Genomic DNA, 23,690 nt, shown 5'->3' with positions numbered 1-23,690 from the left:
AACAAACCAGCGTGCACAGCCCGTCCCTCCTGGGAGACCCTACGAAAAACAAAACCGCGTGTCCAGCCCGCTGTTCCCAGCAGACTCTACAAAAACAAACCACTGTGCACAGCCCAACCCTCCCAGAAGCCCCTACAAAAGCCAAACCAGCGTGCACTAGCAGAGGCATGCAGTGGGTGGGAATCACTTATCCTGTAAGGAGCAGGATGGATTTTAAGCTCGGAAATGGTGCCTCCTGTTTAACCGTTTAGAAAGATAATAAAATGACAGGACAGACGCTGTCTGCACTGTGTGGCTCATTGCAGGGAGGGGAGGAGCGGGTGAAAGAGGCCGGATTCTGCTGCAGTCTAACGTCCCTTCTCACTGATCAGCTACAGCAGGGGCAGTGCCAGTGGAGAGCGTCAGGGACCAGGTGACGTTCAGTTGGTTCTAGCTGAGACTGCAGGCAGGGTAAAACTCCCATTGCAAAAGCCAGAGGCGCAAGGAGCGGTTTGCGCTGAAACCCGACTTGTGGCGCTGACTGGAGCCTTGGCAGGGCTGCGACGTACAAGCGGTTCCGTGTCGCAGACAGGTTAGTTGGTGTCTGCCTCCTGCTCGTGTGGCTTGGCCAGCCTGCAGGGCTCTGATAAGTGTTGTCAGTAACACCCCTGGGAGATCCAGAGCAGCGTGTTATTCAAGCAGCATCGCCAGCCCAGCTGCTTCAATAAGGAGAGAAGGGAAATAAACGAACCCCCCCATTCCAAAGGCGATTTCCTCAGTCGCCCTACTTGCCCCAGCCCATCCGATTTCCTGCCTATATCCACCGCCAGCTTGATCCCTGCCCCCTCTCTACTCCACTCTGGTTTTAAATGTCTCAGGCCCTGGGGATGCCGCGCCTTGGGGGATGAGTCTGCTGCACCGGAGAGCTTGTTAACAAGCCATTCCTGAGCTTCAGCTTAAATTTCTCTCTCTCGCTCCTAGTTACTCCCCAAGCAATTCTTCCTCCTTGCAGCTGGCTATCGTCATCCCCGCCCCATCCCCTGCCCACAGGGTACAGCTTAGTTCTGCCTGTCTAGCGTCTTATCCAGCCCCGTCCCCAAAGTAGCTGAATGCTTTGTCTATGGTCGTGTATTGACCCTCCCAGGGATTTAGCATTATCCCCATTTTACAGATAGGGAAACTGAGGCACAAGGTCTCACCCTAACATGGGGAGTCAGAGCTGGGAATTGAATCCAGATCTCGAGGGTCCCAGTCCAGGGCCTTAACTGCAAGCTCATCCTTCTTTCCTTACTCCACACCTCCATTAAGCTGTCCTCATAAATCAGCCCCTCACCTCCCTTCTGTTTCTCTTCTCTAATTCAGTTAGATTACAGACCAGAAGGGACCTTTATTAGGTGTACTACGGTACCAGCTGGGAGGGGCAGTCATGGACCAGGACCCCATCGTGCTGGGTGCTGCATGTTATTTATTAGGTGTATTATGATAGCAGCTGGGACCCCCAGGCACGGACCAGCAGTCCACTGTGTTCAGTGTGGTACGGGCACATTAAAGAGACGATCGCTGCCCCACAGAGCTCTGTCTCATCCCCTCGTCTGATCCAGGCCGTGTCTGATCCCGAGCTAAAGCCAGGATTCCCAGTGCGGTCGCGTGGGATCTGGAGTGAGAGGGGTCCTGTCTTCTCAGCTCTGCCAGGATGCCTGTGTGGCTGGCTCTGATCGGCAGGAGCCCTTCCTGCTGCTAAGGCCTCATCTCATGCCCTCCCCACCTGCAAAGCAAAACGGGCAACCCAGAGCTGCCCCCTTCAAGTGGCAATTCTGGCATTTGACCACTGGGGGTCTGCAGGGCTCTGGGAAAACCGGCTGGGCAGTTGGAGTGATTGATAACCAGCCTGTCTATGTGATCTCGCTCCCCCACCCTCCCCTTTGCCCGGCTGGAGCTAAAATAATAAAATGCTGATCTCACACACTTCGCTGGCGGTATCCCTTGCCTCAGCACTGCGCTGCTGCTGCTACTTTCGCCCAGCCTGGAAAGGCAGCGTCCTGGACTGCCAGGGGAAGGTAAGCTGGAAGCCCTGCTCCCGGGCGGTAGATTTCTCCATGGGGCACAAGGCTGATCTAACCACAAAGCTAATATTCTAAGCGGCTCGCTGAAGGGGCGTGGGGCTGGCTTGCCCTCTTCAGCCATTGCTCGTTGGGCTCTGGATTCTCACCTCCGGCTTGTGTTGGAGGGGACGGGCTGCCCATGTGGGATCAGTGCCTGCTTTTCTGGGCTGTAGGGCACGTGTTCCTCTTGTAGGTAGGTGAAGGGATCTTTCCCTAGTGCGTTGAGACGCCTTCTCTGCCTGGGACATCTGCTCTTTAACTTGACCCTCCGGGTAAACAGCTTTGTCTCCTATCATGGCTCCATGCATGATCCTGATGGAGGATGGGTTTCGGGTACTGGGCCTGCTTTCCCCCCACCAAAAGAATATAAAAAGCACGACAGGGCTACGACATGGATGCTCCTACAGTGCTTCGCAGCCCAGAGCGCTGGGTAAATGTTACAGACCCGTACGGGTCGGTTTGACTAGTGCTCAAATGTGGCCACCTCTGGGGAGGGCTGCAGCAGCTGTTATAATCGTTTAGGACAGGGCCCGAGCACCGTAACTGCAGGAGGAATATTAGGTAGGCAACATCGCAATTCCCAGGCTGGAATTTGGCTGGGACTCGGGCTAACAAGCACTAGGGGATCTTTAGTGACGGGGGCTTGTGTGTGTTACACCTGCCACGCAGCCCTCCCTAGTGCCCTGTGCTGACCCAGTAAGGAGAGCGCCACCTATCGAATCCTCCAGCATTGCATCCTGCAGATCTGGGTGGGTGGCGCTCGGAGGTCTCCTATCCAACTTCCCAACCCAGCCTGTCCCACTCAGCCTCTGAAACCTAGCTGGACCCCAGCGCCCGCTGGCACAACCGCAGACTGAATTGTTTGGAATAAAACAAGAGGACAGTCAGGTTTTGCCCTGGGGAAAGGCCAAAGGGCTATTGCCAGATTCCCAGAGCCCTCCAGGACATTGTGCCCTTGCTTTGTAGTCGGAAACCAGCTTAACCCTGGTAAGGCTCCAGCTACATGTGAGCACCTGGCCGCTGTGATCTCAGCAGAGCAAGGTCAGGCGGAGTTGGGAGCAGCGTGGCGCAGGGGCTGTTAGCAAGGCTTTTTCGACCTGAGCTGGTGTCTGGCTGCTGCTGCTTTAACATGCTAACGGGTAATAATATAAATAATTCCCTCTGTGGCAGGTACCCCTGGGTGGCGGTCTCTGACCTGTGTTAGATAGGAGGTCAGACTAACCGATCAGAGCGCCTCTGTCTGGCCTTAGCGGCTGTAGGCTTGGTTCTGATCGCCCGTATGCTGGTAAATCGAGAGCAACGGCATTGAAGACTGTGGTGTGAGATCAGAATCCTTCCTCGTGGCCCTGTGGCCCCTTCTAATTCAACGTTATCCCTATGCCCTGGCCAGTCCTGTCTGCTTAGGTAGTCAGAGTGCCCATCACCGTGGGGGCTGGGCCCTGTGCCAATGAGCTTACAAGCAACAGGCAGCAACGCACAGGGCTTGAAGTGGGTGACGTAGACGCTCTCCTTACACTGCCAGAGCTGGGTAAATGGGCTGAGGGCATAGGTGTCGACTTCCCCAGTTCCCGCAGGGTGCTTGACCACCGCTCTGCCCCAGGCCCAGTCCCCACTCCACCCCTTCCCCAAATCCCCCGCCCCACCTCTTCCCGCCCCCACCCCTTCCCCCAAACCTCATCTCTGCCTCTTCCTGCCCCGCACCCTTCCTCTTTCCCCCCCCCCCCAGCACCTCCTGAACATTGCTGAACAGCTGATCATGGTGGGCGGCAGGCACTGGGAGGGAGGGGGAGGAGCTGATTGGGCGGGGCCACTGGCGCGTGGGAAGGCTGGGTGGGGGAGGAGCTGATTCACTGGGCTGCCCGTGGGTGCTGAACACCGACTGGTTTTTTTTCCATGGGTGCTGCCGCCCCAGAGCACCCACGGAGTCGCCACCGATGCCTGAGGGTAAAAGCGACTCAGGACCACTCTTTAAGACGCTTCCCAGCTACGGATCTCCGAGCACCTCCCATTTTACTGATGCGGGAAACTATGGGGCTGTCTACCCTTGGAGTTCATAGATTCATAGATTCCAAGGCCAGAAGGGACCGTGGTGATCATCCCACCTCTGTAACAGGCCAGAGACCTGCCCCCAAGGAATTCCCAGAGCAGAGCTGTTAGAAAAACATCCAGTCTTGATTAAAAAATGGTGTCTGATGGAGAATCCACCATGATCCTTGGGAATTGTTCCAGTGGCTAATTACTGTCCTGGTTAAAAACGTGCACGTTATTTCCCGTCTGAATGTGGCTAGTTTCAATTTCCAGCCATTGGATCGTGTCCGGCCTTTCTCTGCTAGTGTAAAGAGCCTATTATTCAATACTTGTTCCTAGGGTGACCAGACGTCCCGATTTTATCGGGACAGTCCCGATATTTCCTTCTTTGTCCCGCGTCCCGACCGATGTTCGGTCGGGACGCGGGACAAAGAAGGAAATTTACCCTCTGCTCCGGCGCTCACGCCCCCCCAACCCCGACTCCGCCCCCTCCTTCCCCCATTGGATCTCTCAATGGAGGGAGGAGGTTAGGAGGAGGGTCGGGCAACTACCAGGAGCCTGGGAGGGGAAGGGAAAGTTGCCGCGGCCCCGCCGGGAAGGAGCCGCTGGAGCGCAGCCGAGTGAGAGAGGCGCGGGGCTCCCATGCCGGCGGCGGGACGCGCCGCATGTGCCCACAGCGGGCTGGGGAGCGGGAGGCTCTGCAGGGCTGGGAAAAGCCCTGGCTCCTGCCCGTTGCCCAGCCTGGAGCCCCGGGGAGCCCCTCAGGAGACCGGCCGCTGCTGTGGAGGCAGCAGCCGGGGCTGGCTCTGGCCCGGGTGGGCAGCGTGGGCCGCCGGAGACACGCGGCGAAGAGAGGCTGCGGGGGCGAGACTTGTCCCAGGCAGGGAGGCCGGTGGACAGGGGCGAGGGGCCAGCCGGGGTCCCCATAAACTTCCCCGCTGCTGACAGGGAGCCCCGCGCCTCTCTTGCTTGGCTGCGCTCCAGCGGCTCGCCCCGCCGGGAAGGAGCCGCTGGAGCGCAGCCGAGCGGGAGAGGCGTGGGGCTCCCTGCCGGCGGCGGGACGCGCTGCATGTGCCCACGGCAGGCTGGGGGGCAGGAGGCTCTGCAGGGCTGGGAAAAGCCCTGGCTCCTGCCCGTTGCCCAGCCTGGAGCCCCACAGGTGACCGGCCGCTGCTGTGGCTCGGCTGTGCCAGCCCTGGCCCCTTGCACGCCCGCGCCGTGGCCAGCCCCGGACTTTGTTTCTTGTCCCCCCCCCTGCCCTCTTTATCCCTAGCCCCTTCTGCATCGGGGCCAGCTTTTGCCCTGGGGTGGGCAGCACGTGCGCCCGGCGCGGCTGGGGCCTGCTAATGCCCCCCCCGCCCCTGCGAAACTGCTTTTTTTTTTTTTTTTTTGGCTCCGCCGCCATTTTCTTTGCTCCGCCCCCCCCCGCGTCCCGATATTTCATCCCTGTGGTCTGGTCACCCTACTTGTTCCCCATGTGGGTACTCACAGACTGGGATCAAGTCCCACCTTAGCCCTCTCTTGGTTAAGCTAAATAGATTGAGCTCCTGGAGTTTTCGAATCCTTTAATCCTCCCTGCAGCTCTTCTCTGACCCCTCTCCGATTTATCAGCCCTGTCATAGCCCCGAGATAGCCCCGGAAAACCCACCGCACCGTGTAGCACTTTGCTCAGTGACTTTATTTAAGGCCCGTTTCTCTGCCCTGTTTCAGACCCCGCTCCAGCGGGGACGGGATGGGATGGGGCGGCCGTCCCACCTGTTCTACAGTTGCCAGCTGGCACCGCTCTCTGAACGAGCATCACGGGACATGACATTGGGCGCCAGGCTGACCCGTGTCCAGCCAGGTTGGCAGATTCCTGGAGCAGCTGCCTTGGCAGTTTTGATCAGTCGAAGGGCGGATGACGCTGGCTGTGTCACCTCTCCATCTGCCCGTTAGGTTCCGCCCCCAGCGCCCCTTCTGTGCCCGGCAACCGCCTTCAATCCCTGGCCTACCCCCCTCACGCCTGGTGCCTCCTCCACCCCCAGCACGACACCCTGCATCCCCCTTGTGCCCCGTCCGTCCATCCCCAGGGCATCCATTCCCTCTCCAGCTCCATCCTTATCTCAGTGCAGGTGCCCTCCCTCTGCCACCCTTAGCCCAGCACCACCTCCATCTCCATCCCTTCCAGCATGGACCTATGGCCCCCAATGGACTCTCTGGTCCCCTCCAGGGGCACCCTCTGCATTCTCCCACCCTGCTCAGAGCGTCTGCTTCAGACTTGCTCCCTTATCGGCCGGTGCCAATGGCTGCAGGGCTGGGACGGGTCCTGGGTCTCTGATAAGGACACTGAGCTACTGCAGCCGTTTGGAGACAGGGAGGGGCAAGATTAGGGGCTGATTTAACCATTCCTGCCATGGGGCCCTTGTGCTGAGGCTTTGGGGAGGGGGTGGGAGATGAGGGCAGTTAATGCACCATCCCCTCGGGAGGGGCAGGAGGTTGGCTGGGCCTGGCTGCTGGATTCCTGCCCACTGCTACTCTGGACCCTACAGCGTCTTCAGACTGCCGGAATGCCAGGGAATTCAATAATATCCACCGGCAGTGAGTTCCACAGGCTAACCTCACTAATATCCAGTGTCAAGGAGTCCCACAGGCTAACCTAATAACTATACAGTTGCTGGGAGTTCCATGGAGCAATCTCACTAATATCCAATGGCAGGCAGTCCCGCGGGCTAACCTGATTAATAGCCAATGACAGAGAGTTGCACTGTCTAGTCTCACTAATATTCAGTGGCAGGGAGTCCCATGGGCTAATCTCACTAATATCGAGTGGCAGGGAATTACACAGACTAACCTCGCTAATATCCGGTAGCAGGGAGTTCCATGGGCTAACCTTGCTAATATCCCACATCAGGGAATCCCTGGGGCTGATCTCACTGATATCTTGTAGCAGGCAGTTCCAGAGGTCAATGTCAGTCCTGTCCCTCGGCAGTGACCCAGAGGTCTTGTGTGGCAGCAGGGAGTCCCATGGGTGAACCTTATGAATGCCCCGCTGCAGGGAGAGCCCACATCTGCTTGTGTCCCCACCCAGGCTAAGTCTCTGCTTGGTTGCTGCGGAGGGGTTGCCTCCGACGCTGCTGAACCATGACGTCCTACCGGATGGAGCTGGAGAAGTACCGGGACATCGACGAGGAGAAGCTCCTGAGGGAACTTTCCCCCGAGGAGCTGGACCAGCTCGACCTAGAGCTGCAGGAGATGGATCCCGAGGTGAGGCTGCCCCCGGGCTGGCACAGGAAGGGGGTGACGCTGCGGCTTGGGGGCAGTTGCTGACCTCTGCGCTCCAGGCTTCAAAGCCTCAATCCCGTCCCCACCCCACCTCTGACCCTGGCTCTCACCTATAGCCATGATGGTCATAAAACTCTTCGAAACTTAGACCAGTGTGGGTCGGAGGGGAGTGCAGTTCAGTGGTTAGAGCAGGGGGCTGGGAGCCAGGACTCCTGGGTTCTATTCCCAGCTCTGGCACTAGCTTCCTGAGTAAACCACTCCCCTGCTGTGTGCCTCAGTTTCCCCACTGTAACATGGGGCATAGGCGCCAGGCTTCATTCATTGCTATTTGCAAAGGGCTTTGTGCCCCTCCTCAGGGGCAGGGGGGGGGCGGTGATCTCTATGGGGGGCTTGTCCCGCCAGTGACCCCTTCCCGCCTCCCTCTTCCAGAACATGATGCTCCCAGCCGGGATGCGCCAGCGAGACCAGACCAAGAAGAGCCCGACGGGGCCGCTGGACCGGGACGCCCTCATGCAGCACCTGGAGAAGCAGGCGCTGGAGGCAAAGGAGCGTGAGGACCTGGTGCCATTCACCGGCGAGAAGAGAGGTACCACGGTAGTGTGTGTGCGGGGGTGTGCACGGGGGCTTGGCTCAGCCTGACCCGGCACTGGCACAAATGGTACAGTCTCTTGCACTTGCCTGATCGCCCCCCTTGATTGGGGGAGACGGGCTTACAGCCCAAGCTGCCCCCCATCAGAGCAGGGGCAGCACCTGGAGGGACACCCCCTCCTGTGTCTCTGGGTGGCCAAGCAGTGGCGGGTCAGGCGGACCAGGCCAGGGAGAATGGCCCAGGGCCTATTGGGGGCCCTGCCTTGGCCTTTGAGGGGTGGGCAGGGCTGTCCTTGAGTGCTGCTGGCCGAGTGTCTGCCCAGGTGCTGGGCTGCAGGGCCAGGACGGAAAGGATTATACGTAGCTCAGCCCAGGAGCTGCGGCTGCTCCAAAATATCTTGGTGAGCTGATTGGCTGTCCCGTCCGATCCAAGCTGGGGTCCCACCAGCCCAGGCACTGCAGCTCCTGGCCCCGGAACCCACACCTTGGCCTGGCCACTCCTCTCCCCATAACCCCAGGGAGCCAGCAGCGACTGGCGGGGCCAGCTCCTTGGGGCAGGGGCAAGGGCAGAGCTGCTGAGGTTCTGGGGAGGCAGCAAGGGCTAGTGGGCACCACGCTGGGCCTCAGGATACCTGTGTTCTATTCCCACTGGCCTACGGGGGGATCTTGGGCAAGTCCCTTTCCTGCTCCGTGCCTCAGTTTCCCTTGTCTCCCAAGTCTTTCTTGTCTATTGAGACTGGGATCTTCAGGGCAGGGAGTGCTTCCCACTCTGGGTCTGTGCAGGGCCCCAATCTCAGCTGGGGTCTCTGGATGCCGCCCTAAAGGGCCAATGATCTATTCTCTGACTGGGGACCCCTCCTGTGAGGCTCCTTCCCCTGAGCCGCCCCCCCACAGTGCTGCGCACCTCAGGGTCCATTCCCCGGCGTCACCATGGCCCCAGCCCAACGGCCTCCTGTGGCAACCGGCTTCCATTTCGGCTCGAAGGGTGGCCGGGGCCGGAAGTGACTCCCCTGCCCCATCCGCGGGGCCTGGGGTCCACCTGGTGACCCCAACACCTGGGAGACTCACCAGGGAGGCCCAGGAGGGAATGGGCCACAGAGGCTGAGCTGTTCTCTGGCCCCAGAGGGGTCCCCACGGGGGGCAGCGTAGGAGGAAACTAAGTCTGGGCTCTGCCCATCCGGTGAATGCCGAGGGCTGCCAATCAGGGGACGTCTTCTGCCACATTGGACAAATTATAATGAAAATCCTCCTGACCCCACGGAGATCGTGGCGCTAAAAGATCCACCCGGGGCCCTGGAACATCAAGGCAGGGCCCTGGGTCAGAGACAGAGTCCTTGGGAGATGCCGGGTCGCCTGCCTGGCTCCCGAGCACGGCTGAGCTCTAAATCTGCCTCTGGCTGCGAGGGAGCTGGAGTCGCTGGGAGCGTCAGGCTGAGCTGGGGGGCGGCTGGGAAGCAGAGCTCTCCGACGGCACCCCGCGGGGAGGGGATCCTCCTGCCTCGCTCCGCTGGCAGGACAGGAGCTGCTCACTGTGGAACCCCCGTGACGCAGGTGGAGGCAGCAGGCCTGGTTCTAGTGCGTTCACGCCCCTCTGTGCTGCTCTGGCCTGGGTGTGGTTGGAAACGGTGCCCCTGAAAATCCTCCCTGTGCCGGGGCCTCCCCAGCCCTGTGCCCACCCTGCTCCTACCCCCGTTGCAGGGGGTGGATCGGGGCTGTGGCTGTAGCACCCTGTGCTGTGGCCATTCTCTGCTCCCCAGGGTCCATACAGGGTAGGGCGGGCGTGTTGCACTGCACTGTGCCTATTCTTTTCTCCCCAGGGCCCACTGGGACCCCGGGCTGCTCCACCTTACCCTGGGTGCCAGGCAGGGCCCGGCAACAACCCAGAATCCAGGGAGAGCAAAGGCCACCCCGCACCCCAATCCTGCTCCAAGCGCAGGCGCAGAGTGACTGGGATCGGCCCCAGTGCATGGGCTCCACATGTCCTGTCCATAGCCCCTGGCCACCTGATGGCCCATGAACTCCCCGCTTCCCCTCCGATGCATGATCACAAGCAGGTGCTGGCACTGCTAGGCTGCGAGCCCAGGGAACCGGGCCAGCTAGTCAGCTACACAGCGTCTCTTGTGGTGGGCTCTGTGCCGCCCTGGAGGGACGTGCGGCATCAGAACCCGGCACGATGCACCCGTGAAATGAAACCCAGGCCAGGGTGACACTGCCCCCAGTGCCCCAGCTAGGCAGGAGGTGCCTGGAGCCGTTGCTACTGCAGCATCCTGAAAATCAGGTGTCTGACAGTGGCTGGTTTCCCCTGAAGCTAAGAGCCCCGAGGCGCTTCCAGGCTGGTTGGTCACATCAGAAAAGCACTTTGCTCTGCTCCATCTCCCCCAACCTTCCTCTGGCCCCTGTCCAGTGCAGGACCTCCTAGTCTATGCAGTTTCCCATCCCGCCCCGTGACCGTGGCCTGCGAGCACCTTCCAGGCGTGCATTAAGCCACATGACTGACCCCTGCCACAAGTGGCTTGTTCTCTCGCCAGGGGGAGTGTTTTGGTGGTGTTGCTGTGTGGTGTTACAGAAGGGCTGGGCAGAGAAGCAGACCGGGGGGGGGGGCGGGAGGGATGGAAGGCTGGGAAGAGCCAGTCCTGGGGGAGTTCATGCCCCAGTCTGGGACCAGCCCCCGAGGAAGCCCTAACTGCTGCACAGATGGTAGAAAGCTCCGCTGGGCCTGAGGAGCTGGCAACCATGGTCCTCGGATTTTGGGTCTTCCAGAGCTGCTGGGCCACTGAGCTCTTTGTGGGTTAGCCGGAGGCTATTCCACAGGAAGGCAGCATCAAGAACTGTGTATTGGGCCGGTCCTGATCTAACTGATGTGGGATCTCACGCCGCTGCTAGCACCCATCCCAGCCTTCCCGGGTTCAATCCAGGGTGCTACCTTCTCTCCACCTCTGTGCTGATCAGGACCATCTGTCCCCTGGTGCTCCCCCATCTGTCTGTCTGCACCTGTTGTCTCTCGACTTAGACTGGCAGCTCCTTGGGGCAGGGGCCCTCGCCTTGCTGTGTGTGTGTGTGTGTGGTGGGGCTGGGACTCTGCGATACACACCCTGGTAATCTCTAGCCCTGGGGGCTGGCACATGCTCCCGGCTGTGAAGGGGCTGGAGCGAATGAGTCACAGGAATTTTACAGAGCTGAGGCCAGAACTCCCTGCGGGGCTGTCAAAAGGATCGGCCGCACTCTTACATTCTGTCACTCAGCGCTGCCCCGGCCTTTCAGTTGGATTCTCTTTTGCTTCCTGTCCTGACCTCGTGTGGCTGTTAAACAGCTACAGCGTTCTGCCCCAGAGGTGGCTGCATTTGTGCACCACCCATGTCAAGGCTCCTTCCCCTCTCTGAACTTTAGGGTACAGATGTGGGGGCCTGCATGAAAACTTCTAAGCTTAACTACCAACTTAGATCTGGTCTGCTGCCACCACTCCCAATGTGCTAATTCCCTTCCCTGGGTAGCCTTGAGAGACTCTTCACCAATTCCCTGGTGAATACAGATCCAAACCCCTTGGATCTTAAAACAAGGAGAAATTAACCATCCCCCTCCTTTCTCCCACCAACTCCTGGTGGATCAAGATCCAACCCCCTTGGATCTAAAAACAAGGAAAATCAATCAGGTTCTTAAAAAGAAGGCTTTTAATTAAAGAAAAAGGTAAAAATCATCTCTGTAAAATCAGGATGGAAAATAACTTTACAGGGTAATCAAACTTAAAGAGCCCAGAGGAATCCCCTCTAGCCTTAGGTTCAAAGTTACAGCAAACAGAGGTAAACACCCTAGCAAAAGGTACATTTACAAGTTGAGAAAACAAAGATAAAACTAACACGCCTTGCCTGGCTGTACTTACAAGTTTGAAATATGAGAGACTTGTTCAGAAAAATTTGGAGAGCCTGGATTGATGTCTGGTCCCTCTTAGTCCCAAGAGCGAACTCCCAAGAAAACAAAGAGCACAAACAAAAGCCTTCCCCCCACCAAGATTTGGAAGTATCTTGTCCCCTTATTGGTCCTTTGGGTCAGGTGTCAGCCAGGTTACCTGAGCTTCTTAACCCTTTACAGGTAAAAGGATTTTGGAATCTCTGGCCAGGAGGGATTTTATAGTATTGTACACAGGAGGGCTGTTGCCCTTCCCTTTATAGTTATGACAACCCGTCTGATCTGGGACGGCAATTCCTGCTCTGGCGCTGGGGGAAGCAAGCACTCCAGGGCAGAAGGCACTGTGGGAATCGAAGATGCCGTCACCAGTCGATGGCTACCTGGCATCAACAGGCTGCTACTTATAACCTCGTGGTGGCAGGGGGAATAGAAAACACATCTTCCTACTCCAAAAGTCTAGGCTCCTGCCACGTGAGCTGCAGAAGAATCTCCACTGGCTGCTGGCAGTATAGGGCATATGACACACATGCCTGATTCCATGCAGCAGAGGGCAGTTGAGCGCATACGCCGCTATGTTACGGTTCTAACCTTCGCTGCTCTCCAGCCCAGACGCTAACCCCAGTCTGTCTCTCTGCAGGGAAACCCTTTATCCCAAAGAACCCCCAGCGGGAGATCCCCAAGGAGGAGCAGATCACTCTGGAACCCGAGCTGGAGGAAGCCCTGGCCAACGCCACTGATGCAGAGATGTGCGACATTGCAGGTGAAGGGCTTGGGGCCCTCGAGGGCAGCAAACCCCGTCTGCTTTGGGGCCACGGCGGTGTGGGAGGCAGCAGTGCCCTGCCTGCGTGCTAGTGGTGAATGCCCGGGGCCCTGGCTAGACGTCGCTGCAGCTGGGCGGCTGGCATTTCCGGGGTGGGTGTGTTGTGACTGGGGCTGAGCTAAGGTTGGCCGGGTCCTGGCACCGGGGGTGGGATTCAGATGGAGCTAGTGAGATGCTCAGCCGCCCAGAGACCTCTGGAACATGAAGCACCAGCTCTGTGGTAGGAGCCGAAAGGTGAGGCTGTTGGCCAAGGCTGTAGCAGGCTCATCATCTGCCATGTGTGACCGCTCAAGGGGGTGGGAGATGCTGAGAGCAGGGAACAGGTCCTCCCTACCCCACAGGGGGCCTGGACGTCATCATGGGGAGCCGGGGTGGGTACCAGGAACAACCTCGGGCCTTAGAGCTGGGGCCAGCTGCCCTAAAACATCCCTGTGGGGACGCAGGGTGTGGGATCGGTCAGGGGGAGCAAATGACAGGCCCGTGGGCACAGCTCCCGCTGAAATCAACGGGCATCTTGCCACCTATGCCGGGGCTGGATTTGACCCCTCAGAGCTCCTGTAACTAGCGAGTGTGGCATGTAACTGCCGTGGGGCTAGTGGCAGGGGACTATGTTGCGGTTTGGGGTCTGCGGTGTGTGAAAATGCCTGCCCAGACAGGGCAGTCTTGTGCAGACGGAGCATGCCCGGGGAGCTCGGCGTGTGCGTGCAGGCAGAGGGGGGTTTGTGCGTGTTGTATGCACGTCCCTGTGTGAATGCACGCGTGTGAGTGTATGCATGCGTCTGGGGGGGTGTGGATAGGCCCCCCGTGTTTGCGTGCCCCCCGTGTGAGCCCATGCGCTGTGTGATGCCTGTCCCTGTGCCTATGTGCATACATATACCCGTGTGTCTGCGTGGTTGTATGCCCCTGTGCGAATACATGCATGTACGAGCTTATGTGCGCGTGTGGACCCATTCGTGGCCTGGTGTATGCATGCGTACATGTAGATGGTTGTACCTGCATGGTTGTATGCCCCTGTGCGAACACATGCACCTATGTGAATCCACGTAGGTGTGAGCACATGTGCACGCGTGGCCTGGCGTGTGCATAATACTCCTGGATGTTTGTGCCCCCGCCTTCTTTAAGGGGCTCCCTGCGGCTCCAGTACATGCAGGCTGGCTTGTAGCCTGGCACCGATACATAGCAGCCCTCTTAGCTCCCCGGGTGGGGGTGGGAGGGCGTCGAGGGACAAGGGGGTAAAGCGAGCACAAAGCCCGGCCTGCTCGAGCTCCGGGACCCAGCTTTGGTTCCCTGCCCCCACGCCGCCTCAGAGATGTCACTGCTCCTGCCCATACAAGCCATGATGAGCTCGGATTCCCAGAGCTCAGCAGCGAGCGAGCTGGCCGGGAGCCAGCGGGTGGCTAAAACGAGAAAGGCAGGCTCCAGGGCTATCCGCTTACACCCGCCGGGGAGATGCTAGGCCAATAAAAATACGTGGGGCATGTGGTGAGAGATTACATTTAGGGGCTTTTCCTATGGCCTCCCGCAGCCAGCCGCGGTCGGGGTGTGAGTGCGGCCGCTGGGCTGCCCTGTGGCCTGCCACGGTAATAGAGAAGTGCCGTCAATCCCCAGGGTCAGGGGGCACCTTGTGAGCCCTGCATGTACAGGAATTGCTTGCCCACCCACTGACATGCAGCCACCTCTGGGGCGGAACACGGCAGCTATTTATAAAAGGCATCGTCACCCACTATGTGCATGCTGCCATCACTGGGGTGGAAGATTTTAGACAGGGAGCACTCTCTCATGAGACACAGCACCTTCTGGCGTGGAATGTGGAAGCTGCTTGTACAGGGATCCCTTCCTCTTTGCTGAGCTGCAGCCACCTCTGGGGTGCAAGGTGGTAGCTGTTTAACAGCAAACAGCAACACTCCGACTGTCACTTTAGTGCAGTTTATTGTATTCCCATAATACAAGAACTAGGGGCCACCAAATGAAATTAATAGGCAGCAGGTTTAAAACAAATAAAAGGAAGTTCTTCTTCACGCAGCGCACAGTCAACTGGTGGAACTCCTCACATGAGGAGGTTGTGAAGACTAGGACTATAACAGGGTTTAAAAGAGAACTGGATAAATTCATGGAGGTTAAGTCCATTAATGGCTATTAGCCAGGATGGGTAAGGAATGGTGTCCCTAGCCTCTGTTTGTCGGAGGGTGGTGATGGACAGCAGGAGAGAGATCACTTGATCATTACCTGTTAGGTTCACTCCCTCTGGGGCATCTGGCATTGGCCACTGTCGGTAGACAGGATACTGGGCTAAATGGACCTTTGGCCTGACCCAGTACGGCCGTTCTTATGTTCTTAGTGAAATTGGGCAGTTCCCTTCTGCCAGGCAGGTGCAGGGTGAGCCCAGGAAAGCAGAGAGCTGCAGCGACTCCCATCCCGTACCTCTGCAGCTCAAACTCTCGGTCTTTGCTATTAAACCCCGCGGCCTGTTTGCTGTTCCCTCCCCAACAGCCATTCTGGGGATGTACACCCTGATGAGCAACAAGCAGTACTACGAAGCCATCTGCAGCGGCAACATCACCAGCACCGAAGGCATCAACAGTGAGTGAGCTCCACCGGCCTGCGGGATGGGAGGGCGGGGATTGCGCTCATCCCACGCGCCAGCTGACTCCGGTGGGGTTGCTCAGTCTGTCGGAGAGCACCAGGTCTGGGTCCCTAGGTCTGGATTGTCTCCCCTGCGGGGCTGTGAACCTGCTCTCAGGAACCGCGGGCTGTGAAACCAGCAGATCTGGGATGAGAACGAAATAGGGTTTATAAATTCCTCTCTGTTTGGATCGTTATGAGTAACACAGGGCAGGAGGTGTCAGGAAACAGAGGGGGACAAATTTTCCCAGCATTTACCCTGATGTAAATCAGGAGTAGCCACAGCGAAGCATCTTCAGCTGATCGGCGGCGTTCCCCTGGCTCCGAGGCCGGGTGATGCCAGCTGAGGTTCGGGCCTGGTGGAACGTGAGAGGGTTGGGTTGGCAAATCTCCACCTGCCGACCTGGTGGTGCGTGTGTGTTTCCCACCAGGCGTGGTAAAGCCGGATAGGTACAAACCAGTCCCAGACGAGCCGCCGAACCCCACCAACGTGGAGGAGACCCTCAAAAAAATCCAGAGCAACGACAAGGACCTGGAGGAGGTCAACCTGAACAATATCAAGGTCAGCTTCCCCCAGGGTAGCAAGGGGCATGGGAGAGGGTGGGAGCCCCGAGCTGTGGGGGCATCTGACTGGTCAAAGCCCTGGGGTGAAATCCTGGTCCCACTGATGTCAATCATAGTGGGGCCATTGATGCATTGGGGCCAGGACCTCAACCCCTTGAGGAATAGATATCCACCTCCCTCCATCTATCTATCCCTTCATTCCACACACCCGATATCCACCTCCCTCCATCTATCTACCCCTTCCTTCCACCCACCCGATATCCACCTCCCTCCATCTATCTACCCCTTCCTTCCACCCACCCGATATCCACCTCCCTCCATCTATCTACCCCTTCGATCCGCCCACCTGATATCCACCTCCCTCCATCTATCTACCCCTTCATTCCACCCACCCGATATCCACCTCCCTCCATCTATCTACCCCTTCGATCCGCCCACCTGATATCCACCTCCCTCCATCTATCTACCCCTTCATTCCACACACCGGATATCCACCTCCCTCCATCTATCTACCCCTTCATTCCACCCACCCGATATCCACCTCCCTCCATCTATCTACCCCTTCGATCCGCCCACCTGATATCCACCTCCCTCCATCTATCTACCCCTTCCTTCCACCCACCCGATATCCACCTCCCTCCATCTATCTACCCCTTCGATCCGCCCACCTGATATCCACCTCCCTCCATCTATCTACCCCTTCCTTCCACCCACCCGATATCCACCTCCCTCCATCTATCTACCCCTTCGATCCGCCCACCTGATATCCACCTCCCTCCATCTATCTACCCCTTCGATCCGCCCACCTGATATCCACCTCCCTCCATCTATCTACCCCTTCGATCCGCCCACCTGATATCCACCTCCCTCCATCTATCTACCCCTTCATTCCACACACCTGATATCCACCTCCCTCCATCTATCTACCCCTTCATTCCACCCACCCGATATCCACCTCCCTCCATCTATCTACCCCTTCGATCCGCCCACCTGATATCCACCTCCCTCCATCTATCTACCCCTTCATTCCACCCACCCGATATCCACCTCCCTCCATCTATCTACCCCTTCATTCCACACACCCGATATCCACCTCCCTCCATCTATCTACCCCTTCATTCCACACACCTGATATCCACCGCCCTCCATCTATCTACCCCTTCATTCCACCCACCCGATATCCACCTCCCTCCATCTATCTACCCCTTCGATCCGCCCACCTGATATCCACCTCCCTCCATCTATCTACCCCTTCATTCCACACACCCGATATCCACCTCCCTCCATCTATCTACCCCTTCGATCCGCCCACCTGATATCCACCTCCCTCCATCTATCTACCCCTTCATTCCACCCACCCAATATCCACCTCCCTCCACCTATTTACCCCTTCGATCCACGCACCTGATATCCATTTGCCTCCATCTGTTTAGCCCTTCCTTCCATCCATTCCTTGATCCATCTACATCTATCTACCTGTGTACTACTTTGATCCATCCATCTACTCCATCATCTATCTACCCCTTTGTGACCCAGGTTGCCTGGGGCCGCCCTCTCTGGAAATGCCAAGGTCAGGGCTGGCTGCAAAAGGGAGAGCAGATACTTCCAAGACTGGTGGGTAACACTGAAGTTAAACTCCCCAACCAGTCACAGACTGTGCTTCTGATCCCCCACACTGGTTATCAAGAAGCAAAAAAAGGAATCACCCAGCCACCTTTATTGCATTCCAGTTCTCTGGGTCCAGTACAGTGAGAAGTTATTTAAAAACTCTGCTCACCAGTACAAAATGTTCTTCTGAGCCCAAAGGGTCAGCCACTTGACCAGGTCAGTATAGGTTTGGATCTTACCCAAAATACCATGCTGCCGGCCAATCCTTTAGTATCTAAAACTAAAGGTGTATTATAAAGAAAAAGAAAGAACAAGAAGAGAGATGTTAAATGGTAAAACAGTCACATACATACAAAGACTTCAAAGTCCATATATCACAGTAGTTCTCAAACGTTTGTACTGGTGACCCCTTTCACTTAGCAAACCTCTGAGTGCGACACCCCCTTATAAATTAAAAACATTTTTTTATATATTTAACACCATTATAAATGCTGGAGGCAAAGCAGGGTTTGGGGTGGAGGCTGACAGCTCGCGACCCCCCATGAAATAACCTTGTGACCCCCTGAGGGGTCCCAATCCCCAGTTTGAGAACTCCTGATATATCAGGTTCCTAGCAGTATTGGTGAGTTTGCTGGCTTGAAAGTCCCTCTGGAACACACCCACAGCTGGGATGGGTCATTCAGTACGTTGTCAGAGCTTCCTTTATAGAAAGGTTCCTCCAGAGGTAAGAAGCAGGAATGAAGACAAAATGGAGAAGATGCAGCTGCCTTTGATAGTCTTTTGCCATACGGCCTGTGCTTCCTTTGTTTCCAACACATGGCTTGGAAGCCTTTTCTGTCCACAAGCATGCCCATGCCTTCCGTGCTGAGTGATAAGGTGTATCCTCTGCCTTCTCTCAATGGGTCAGTTGTATAGCTGATGGTCCTTAATGATCCATCAAGCAGGCTAGCCAGTGCTGATGCCAAACTGTCTGGGGGTGTCACCCGGAGGAAGCATAGCGCAAATCTGAAATACAGACATACCTACATATCTATAACTCATAATACAAAGATGATACAAACAGAAACAAGATGATCGCATCTGGCAAGTTATACCTGACATATCTGCATATCTGGCATAACTCATTACAATTTTACAATATTGATATTCATAATATCCTAAAGTGTCCCCCAGATTCCATACAACATCACACCCTTGGATCCATCCATCTACTTCATCATCTATCTACCGCTTTGATCCATCCATCCATCTATTCCTCCATCCCCTTGTCCATCTACCCCATTGATCCATCTCTCTACCTTATCCACCCCACCCTATCCCTCCCTCCCTCCATCCACCCATCCATCTATCTCATCCACCTCATCCCTCCGTCCCCCATCCTATCAACCCACCCACCTACCTCATCCCTCTGTCCATCCCTCCATTGTGATGCGAGACAAACCCGTGAAGGCTTCCGTTTTCTCACTCTCTCCTCCTGCAGGACATTCCCATCCCAAAACTGAAGGAAATCTGTGAAGCCATGAAAACCAACACCCACGTGAAGAAGCTGAGCTTGGTGGCGACTCGGAGCAATGACCCCGTGGCCAAGGTAAGCCCTGCAGCTCCCGACAGACGGAGCCGCTTGGAGCGTCTCCGTTTGCCGTTCCTCCCCAAGCTTTGACAAGCCGTAGCTGGCACTGGAATCGCCGGGGAGTCTGACTCTCCCAGAGGGAAACAGCTTCCCCGACGGGGAGAATTTTCCCTGGCTGGAGACTTAAGCCCCAGCTGGATTCAGCCAAGCCCTTAAACACCGGCGTAAGTCCCGTTGAGCTCAGTGGATACATCTATACTGCAGTCTGGAGGTGTGACTTCAGCATGTGTAGATGTGCCCCGTGCCCGGTTGATCTAGCGAGCTCAAGTAACAAAACGGTGACGCTCCAGCAACCCAGGCGGTGGCAGGGGCTAGCTGCTTGTGCACATCCCCAGGGGCCTGGGTGGGCAGGTCTAGCCCAAGCAGCTTCCCTGCTGTTTTGACTTGGGCTAGCTTTGATCTAGCTAGATCTCAGGTACGTCGCCTCCCTGTCGCAGCGTAGACACAATCAGGGGGGGCTTATGCTTGGGCTTCGGTGCTCTGCTGAATGGAGTCTTCAGTCACGGCCCCTCAGCTTGTCAAGCAAAGAACCACTCGGGACAGATGTGAGGCATGACGCTTAACGCACTCTCTGGAGGGAGCCCAGGTGACTAGGCCATGTAAGAACCAGACTAGAAGACAAGCTACAGCTGAGGAACAATTATCATTAGCTACCACTAGCGATCCCAGTGTGGTCCAGTGCGTAGGGCCCTGGCCAGCGAACTTTTAGCTTCGTGTTCTGTACGAGGGGCCGCGTGGGGAGGATGTCACCACAGCAAACCCTGCTTGCAGGCTGTGAGAGGTCGATGCGACTGACTCTGGTCTGGGACTCCCACAGGCCGTGGCTGAGATGCTGAAGGAGAACAAGACTCTTGAGAGCCTCAACATCGAATCCAATTTCATCACCAGTGCTGGGATGATGGCTGTCATCAAGGGCGTGCAGCAGAACACCGCGCTGGCCGAGCTCAAGGTGGACAACCAGGTACGGCTGTGCCCAGCTGCCAGAGAGCACCGGGCCGGGGTGCGAGACGCGGCTTGGTGGGAGCGTGGCACCGGAAGGGCAAGCGAGCCCAGGCGTCATCTGACGGGTGGGCGGGAAGCGAGAGGTGGGGCGAACGGACGTTGGATGTCGTCGGTGGCTGGGAGACCGACCTGTGTGCTGGAAACCCCTCAGTATTAATCCCAGCTCAGCTTCTGTGGGCATATGGGGTTTCAAATCCTGGCCCCATTGACGTCAGCGGGAATTTGGCAATTGATTCTAATAAAAGTATGACAGGGTGGGTGCCTCTGAGTGCCCCCTTGTGGCCTGGGATGGCTCTGCAGCATCCCTGCCTCAGTTTCCCCTCACCCAAGTTTTTATGAGGTCCAGGTGTTTAGTTAGTCCTGCCCCCTCAGGCTAGGAGGCTGCTAATTATGACACAGCCAGGGCTGGCCCCATTTCTCCTTAAAGGATCCAGTCACCCTGTGACAAGGAAGCTGGCCATTCTTTGCCTCAGTTTCCCCCAGGTAAAACAGGGATAATGCAACCCAGGTTTGTAAGGGGCGTTGACCACTTTCCCTAGCCAAGGGCCAGGTATTGTTCTAACACTCCCTTATCTGTCTGGGAGTTACGAGGGGTCACATTTGTAGACAGAGGCTAATTATTAATTAGCTGGCAAGGGCCTGATCTGGGGAGGGGTGGAGCTCGCACTGCATCCCGTGTGTACATGAAGCAGGGGGCGCAGCGCCTTGCAGCCATGGGCTGTGGGTGGGGTAAGGAGAGGCCCCATGAAGTGAATGGAAAGGCTTTGGGTGACTCCAATAGGCCTCGGTTACTCAGGACAGCCAGATGCTTGGGCCGGGTATCTGGATCCAGAGCGAGGGATCGGTGGAGGATTGGGACCAACCAGCCATCTGCCCAGAGCTGTCAGGCCTGGGGTGGGCCCCACGCTGGGCCACCGGCCCTGGCGAACCCCGACCCAGTTAGATCCCAGCGGCAGGGAGCTCGGCAGGATGGATGGTTCTGCTCACCTCGCCTGCCCCGGTGTCGTGCCGCCACGCGAGCGCTGCCCTGCCCTGCCCAAAGCTGCTCCTGGCTCCGAACCCCACGGGCAAGGGACCCGGCCTGACAACTGCTCAGCCTTCCCTGCACACAGAGAGAGAGAAACAATGGCTTGAGCCTTTTGCTCCAGGTTACCATCCTCGGGCCCCCTCTGCGAGAGACCAGGGAGCCAGTCCAGGCGCAGGTCCCGGGCTAGCACAGGTGCCGAGGCTGGGACGTGTCCTGGAGGCCTGGGCGCCCGCCTGGCGGGACCCTAAGCACCGCCTGAGCCTGAAATGCAGCCTCCAGTTTACTGACAAGGTCTCCCGGAGGCCGGTGTCCGTCCATAACAATCCCCGGTTTCCCGGGGGTGAGTAACAGGAGACGAGGCCTCTCACCCTAGGGGCCGGCCTTGCTTTGTAGTCACCCCCCAGCAGCTGGTGTGAGATGAGTCTGGCGGCTGTCAGGCCAGCTCCCAGCCGCCTGACAGTCTCTGCGGAAAGACCAAGGGCCGGCTGGGCCCTGGGGGCTATGGACGGCAGGGCGGGGGGGGGGGGGGGGGTTGTTTCCAAGGCTACCCAGGCCTGCAATCAGGTTCCCAGGGCCATGCCCCACACCAGGGCTGGTGCAGCCCGTGTCGGGCAGGCCAGTTGGGAGGCTGGGGAGGCTGGTGGGCAGCCTGGGGGAAGGTGGGAGCAGAGCTCCCCGCCCCTGGGGCTAAGCTCGGCCGGGCGGTGGTACCCACCGAGGCTGCCGTTGCTCCCCCCACAGTCTCAGCGGCTGGGGGACTCGGTGGAGATGGAGATGGCCGCCATGCTGGAGAAGTGCCCCTCCATCATCCGCTTCGGGTACCACTTCACGCAGCAGGGACCAAGGGCCAGAGCCTCCATTGCCATCAGCAAGAACAACGAGCTCCGTAAGTAGCAGGTTGGGGAAGGGTGGGGAGGGGACAGACCGACGGCTCGACCCCCTCCCCGGCCCCACTGCAGCGGCTCCGGGAGCCCGAGCCCCCTTGGATTTACAACAGGTCCCCTCGCCCCAGATTTACCCCCATTGATGCGGCTCTGCGGACGGCCTGAGGTCTGGTGCGCTCTGCTCTGGGGCGACTGTAGGATGCTGCTCCCCTCTAGCGGCTAGACCAGACAGAGCCGGTCCGAGGGTGGCGTTAATGGTCCCGGTTCTTTAGCTTAAGCAACCGAGACCTGTGCATTTGGATGTGGTGGTTTATGAGTCAATTCCCAGACCCCGGTGTCATTCCATGTGCTGCTGGTTAGGACAGGAAGCGAAGGCTCCTCCAGCCGGCTGAACCTGCAGTGGGAGTGTGAGAGGTCAGAATGGGAGAGCGGGCCCTGGACTTCACCCAGGACAGGTTTGAGCATTGGCCTGCTAAACCCAGGGTTGAGAGTTCAATCCTTGAGGGGGCCATTTAGGGGTCTGGGGATTGGTCCTGCTTTGAGCAGCGGGTTGGACTAGATGACCTCCTGAGGTCCCTTCCAACCCTGATGTTCTATGATTCTAAGGAGGGGGATTAAGACCCCGGGAGTGGTAACACCCCCACAGACCATCCCACTGGATTGCCCGTTCCTGATGGATGTCAGCCTCTTCACTTCCTGTTCGTCTCCGGGATGGGCCGGAGCTAGATCTGGGGACGGGGGAGAAGGTTCAGGGAGGTTGGTACTGGTCGATTTACAGAGGGTGGGGAGGGGGCCTCTGGGCTCAGCTCTGCCCCACTGACCCCCTTGCTGTGTCTGCCCCACAGGTCGCAAGCAGAGGAAGACATAATGCCCGGCGCCGCCGCAAGCCAGCCCGTGTCTTTAACGCCTCTCCGTGCCTCGAAGCCATGGTGCCCCGCGGCCAGGGTGCTGCCTCCAGCGCAAAGCAAAGCGGAGCGTTTTGTTCTTTTTGTAGATTTCCTGGAGCCGGCCCTCAGCTGTCGGCCCCCCGCCCCTCTCCCGCCCCATCTAGCACTTGGAGTCCCCGGCTCAGGTTACTCGTTCCTAGGAAGAGAACTGAAGCGAGTATTTTGGTTCTCACTGTAAATAAAGGGATCACCATGCGGACAGAGGGCCTACGCTCGGGCACTGGGGTGGGGGGCCAGGGACCAGCACAACGTAGGGCCGGGAGCCTCCTCCTCTCAGGGGCCAGTCCCAGCTGCTTCAGAGAAAGGGCACTTCCTCCCCCTCCCGCACCCCGGGCTGCAGCAGGGCCAACCCCTGCCCTGCGGGGCCAACAGAGCTGAGCTGGCCAAGCCACAGATCAGTCCATTTGCCCACTAGTCCCCCAGCTCCCCACTCCGGAGAGTGGCCCCCTGCTCCTGGATTCGCCCCCACCGCCTGCGCCTCCCTCCTTTGCCCCTGGAGCCCCCCCTCCCCACCCCTCAACCCCCTGCAGCCCCCCCCTCCCCCACAGCCTCCAGCCCTTACATTCCTTACAGCAGTGCATAGAGGCTGCCCAAGAGCTCGGGGCCCCGCCCCAAGGCACTCACCCTGTAACTAGCCAAAGGGATGGGAGTGGAAACTGAGGTGCAGAGTGAGTAAGTGACTTACCCAAGCTCACCCCCAACTGGAACAGGGCCTAGACCCTGTG

At 57.9% G+C, this 23,690-nt stretch overlaps 1 protein-coding gene across 2 annotated transcripts; it reads left to right on the top strand.

Annotated features, from left to right (window-relative positions):
- Positions 1-380: 380 nt before the first annotated feature.
- TMOD4 (tropomodulin 4) lies at positions 381-23,166 on the top strand. Of its 2 annotated transcripts, none has more exons than XM_008170344.4 (10): positions 381-571; positions 7,177-7,352; positions 7,800-7,956; positions 12,499-12,621; positions 15,172-15,261; positions 15,735-15,865; positions 18,956-19,063; positions 19,923-20,066; positions 21,876-22,020; positions 22,864-23,166. In XM_008170344.4, exons 2-10 carry the CDS (start codon positions 7,230-7,232, stop codon positions 22,884-22,886), a joined length of 1,044 nt encoding a protein of 347 aa, XP_008168566.1. In that variant the 5' UTR covers positions 381-571; positions 7,177-7,229; the 3' UTR covers positions 22,887-23,166. The 2 variants fall into 2 exon arrangements, with proteins under 2 accessions (XP_008168566.1, XP_023962799.1); XM_024107031.3 differs by lacking the exon at positions 381-571 and adding an exon at positions 1,840-2,036.
- The last annotated feature ends 524 nt before the right edge of the window (positions 23,167-23,690 follow it).

The sequence above is a fragment of the Chrysemys picta genome, chromosome 20 (genome assembly GCF_011386835.1).
Source record: "Chrysemys picta bellii isolate R12L10 chromosome 20, ASM1138683v2, whole genome shotgun sequence".
Classification (NCBI taxonomy): domain Eukaryota; kingdom Metazoa; phylum Chordata; order Testudines; family Emydidae; genus Chrysemys; species Chrysemys picta.
This window is presented reverse-complemented; position numbering and strand designations above follow the sequence as displayed.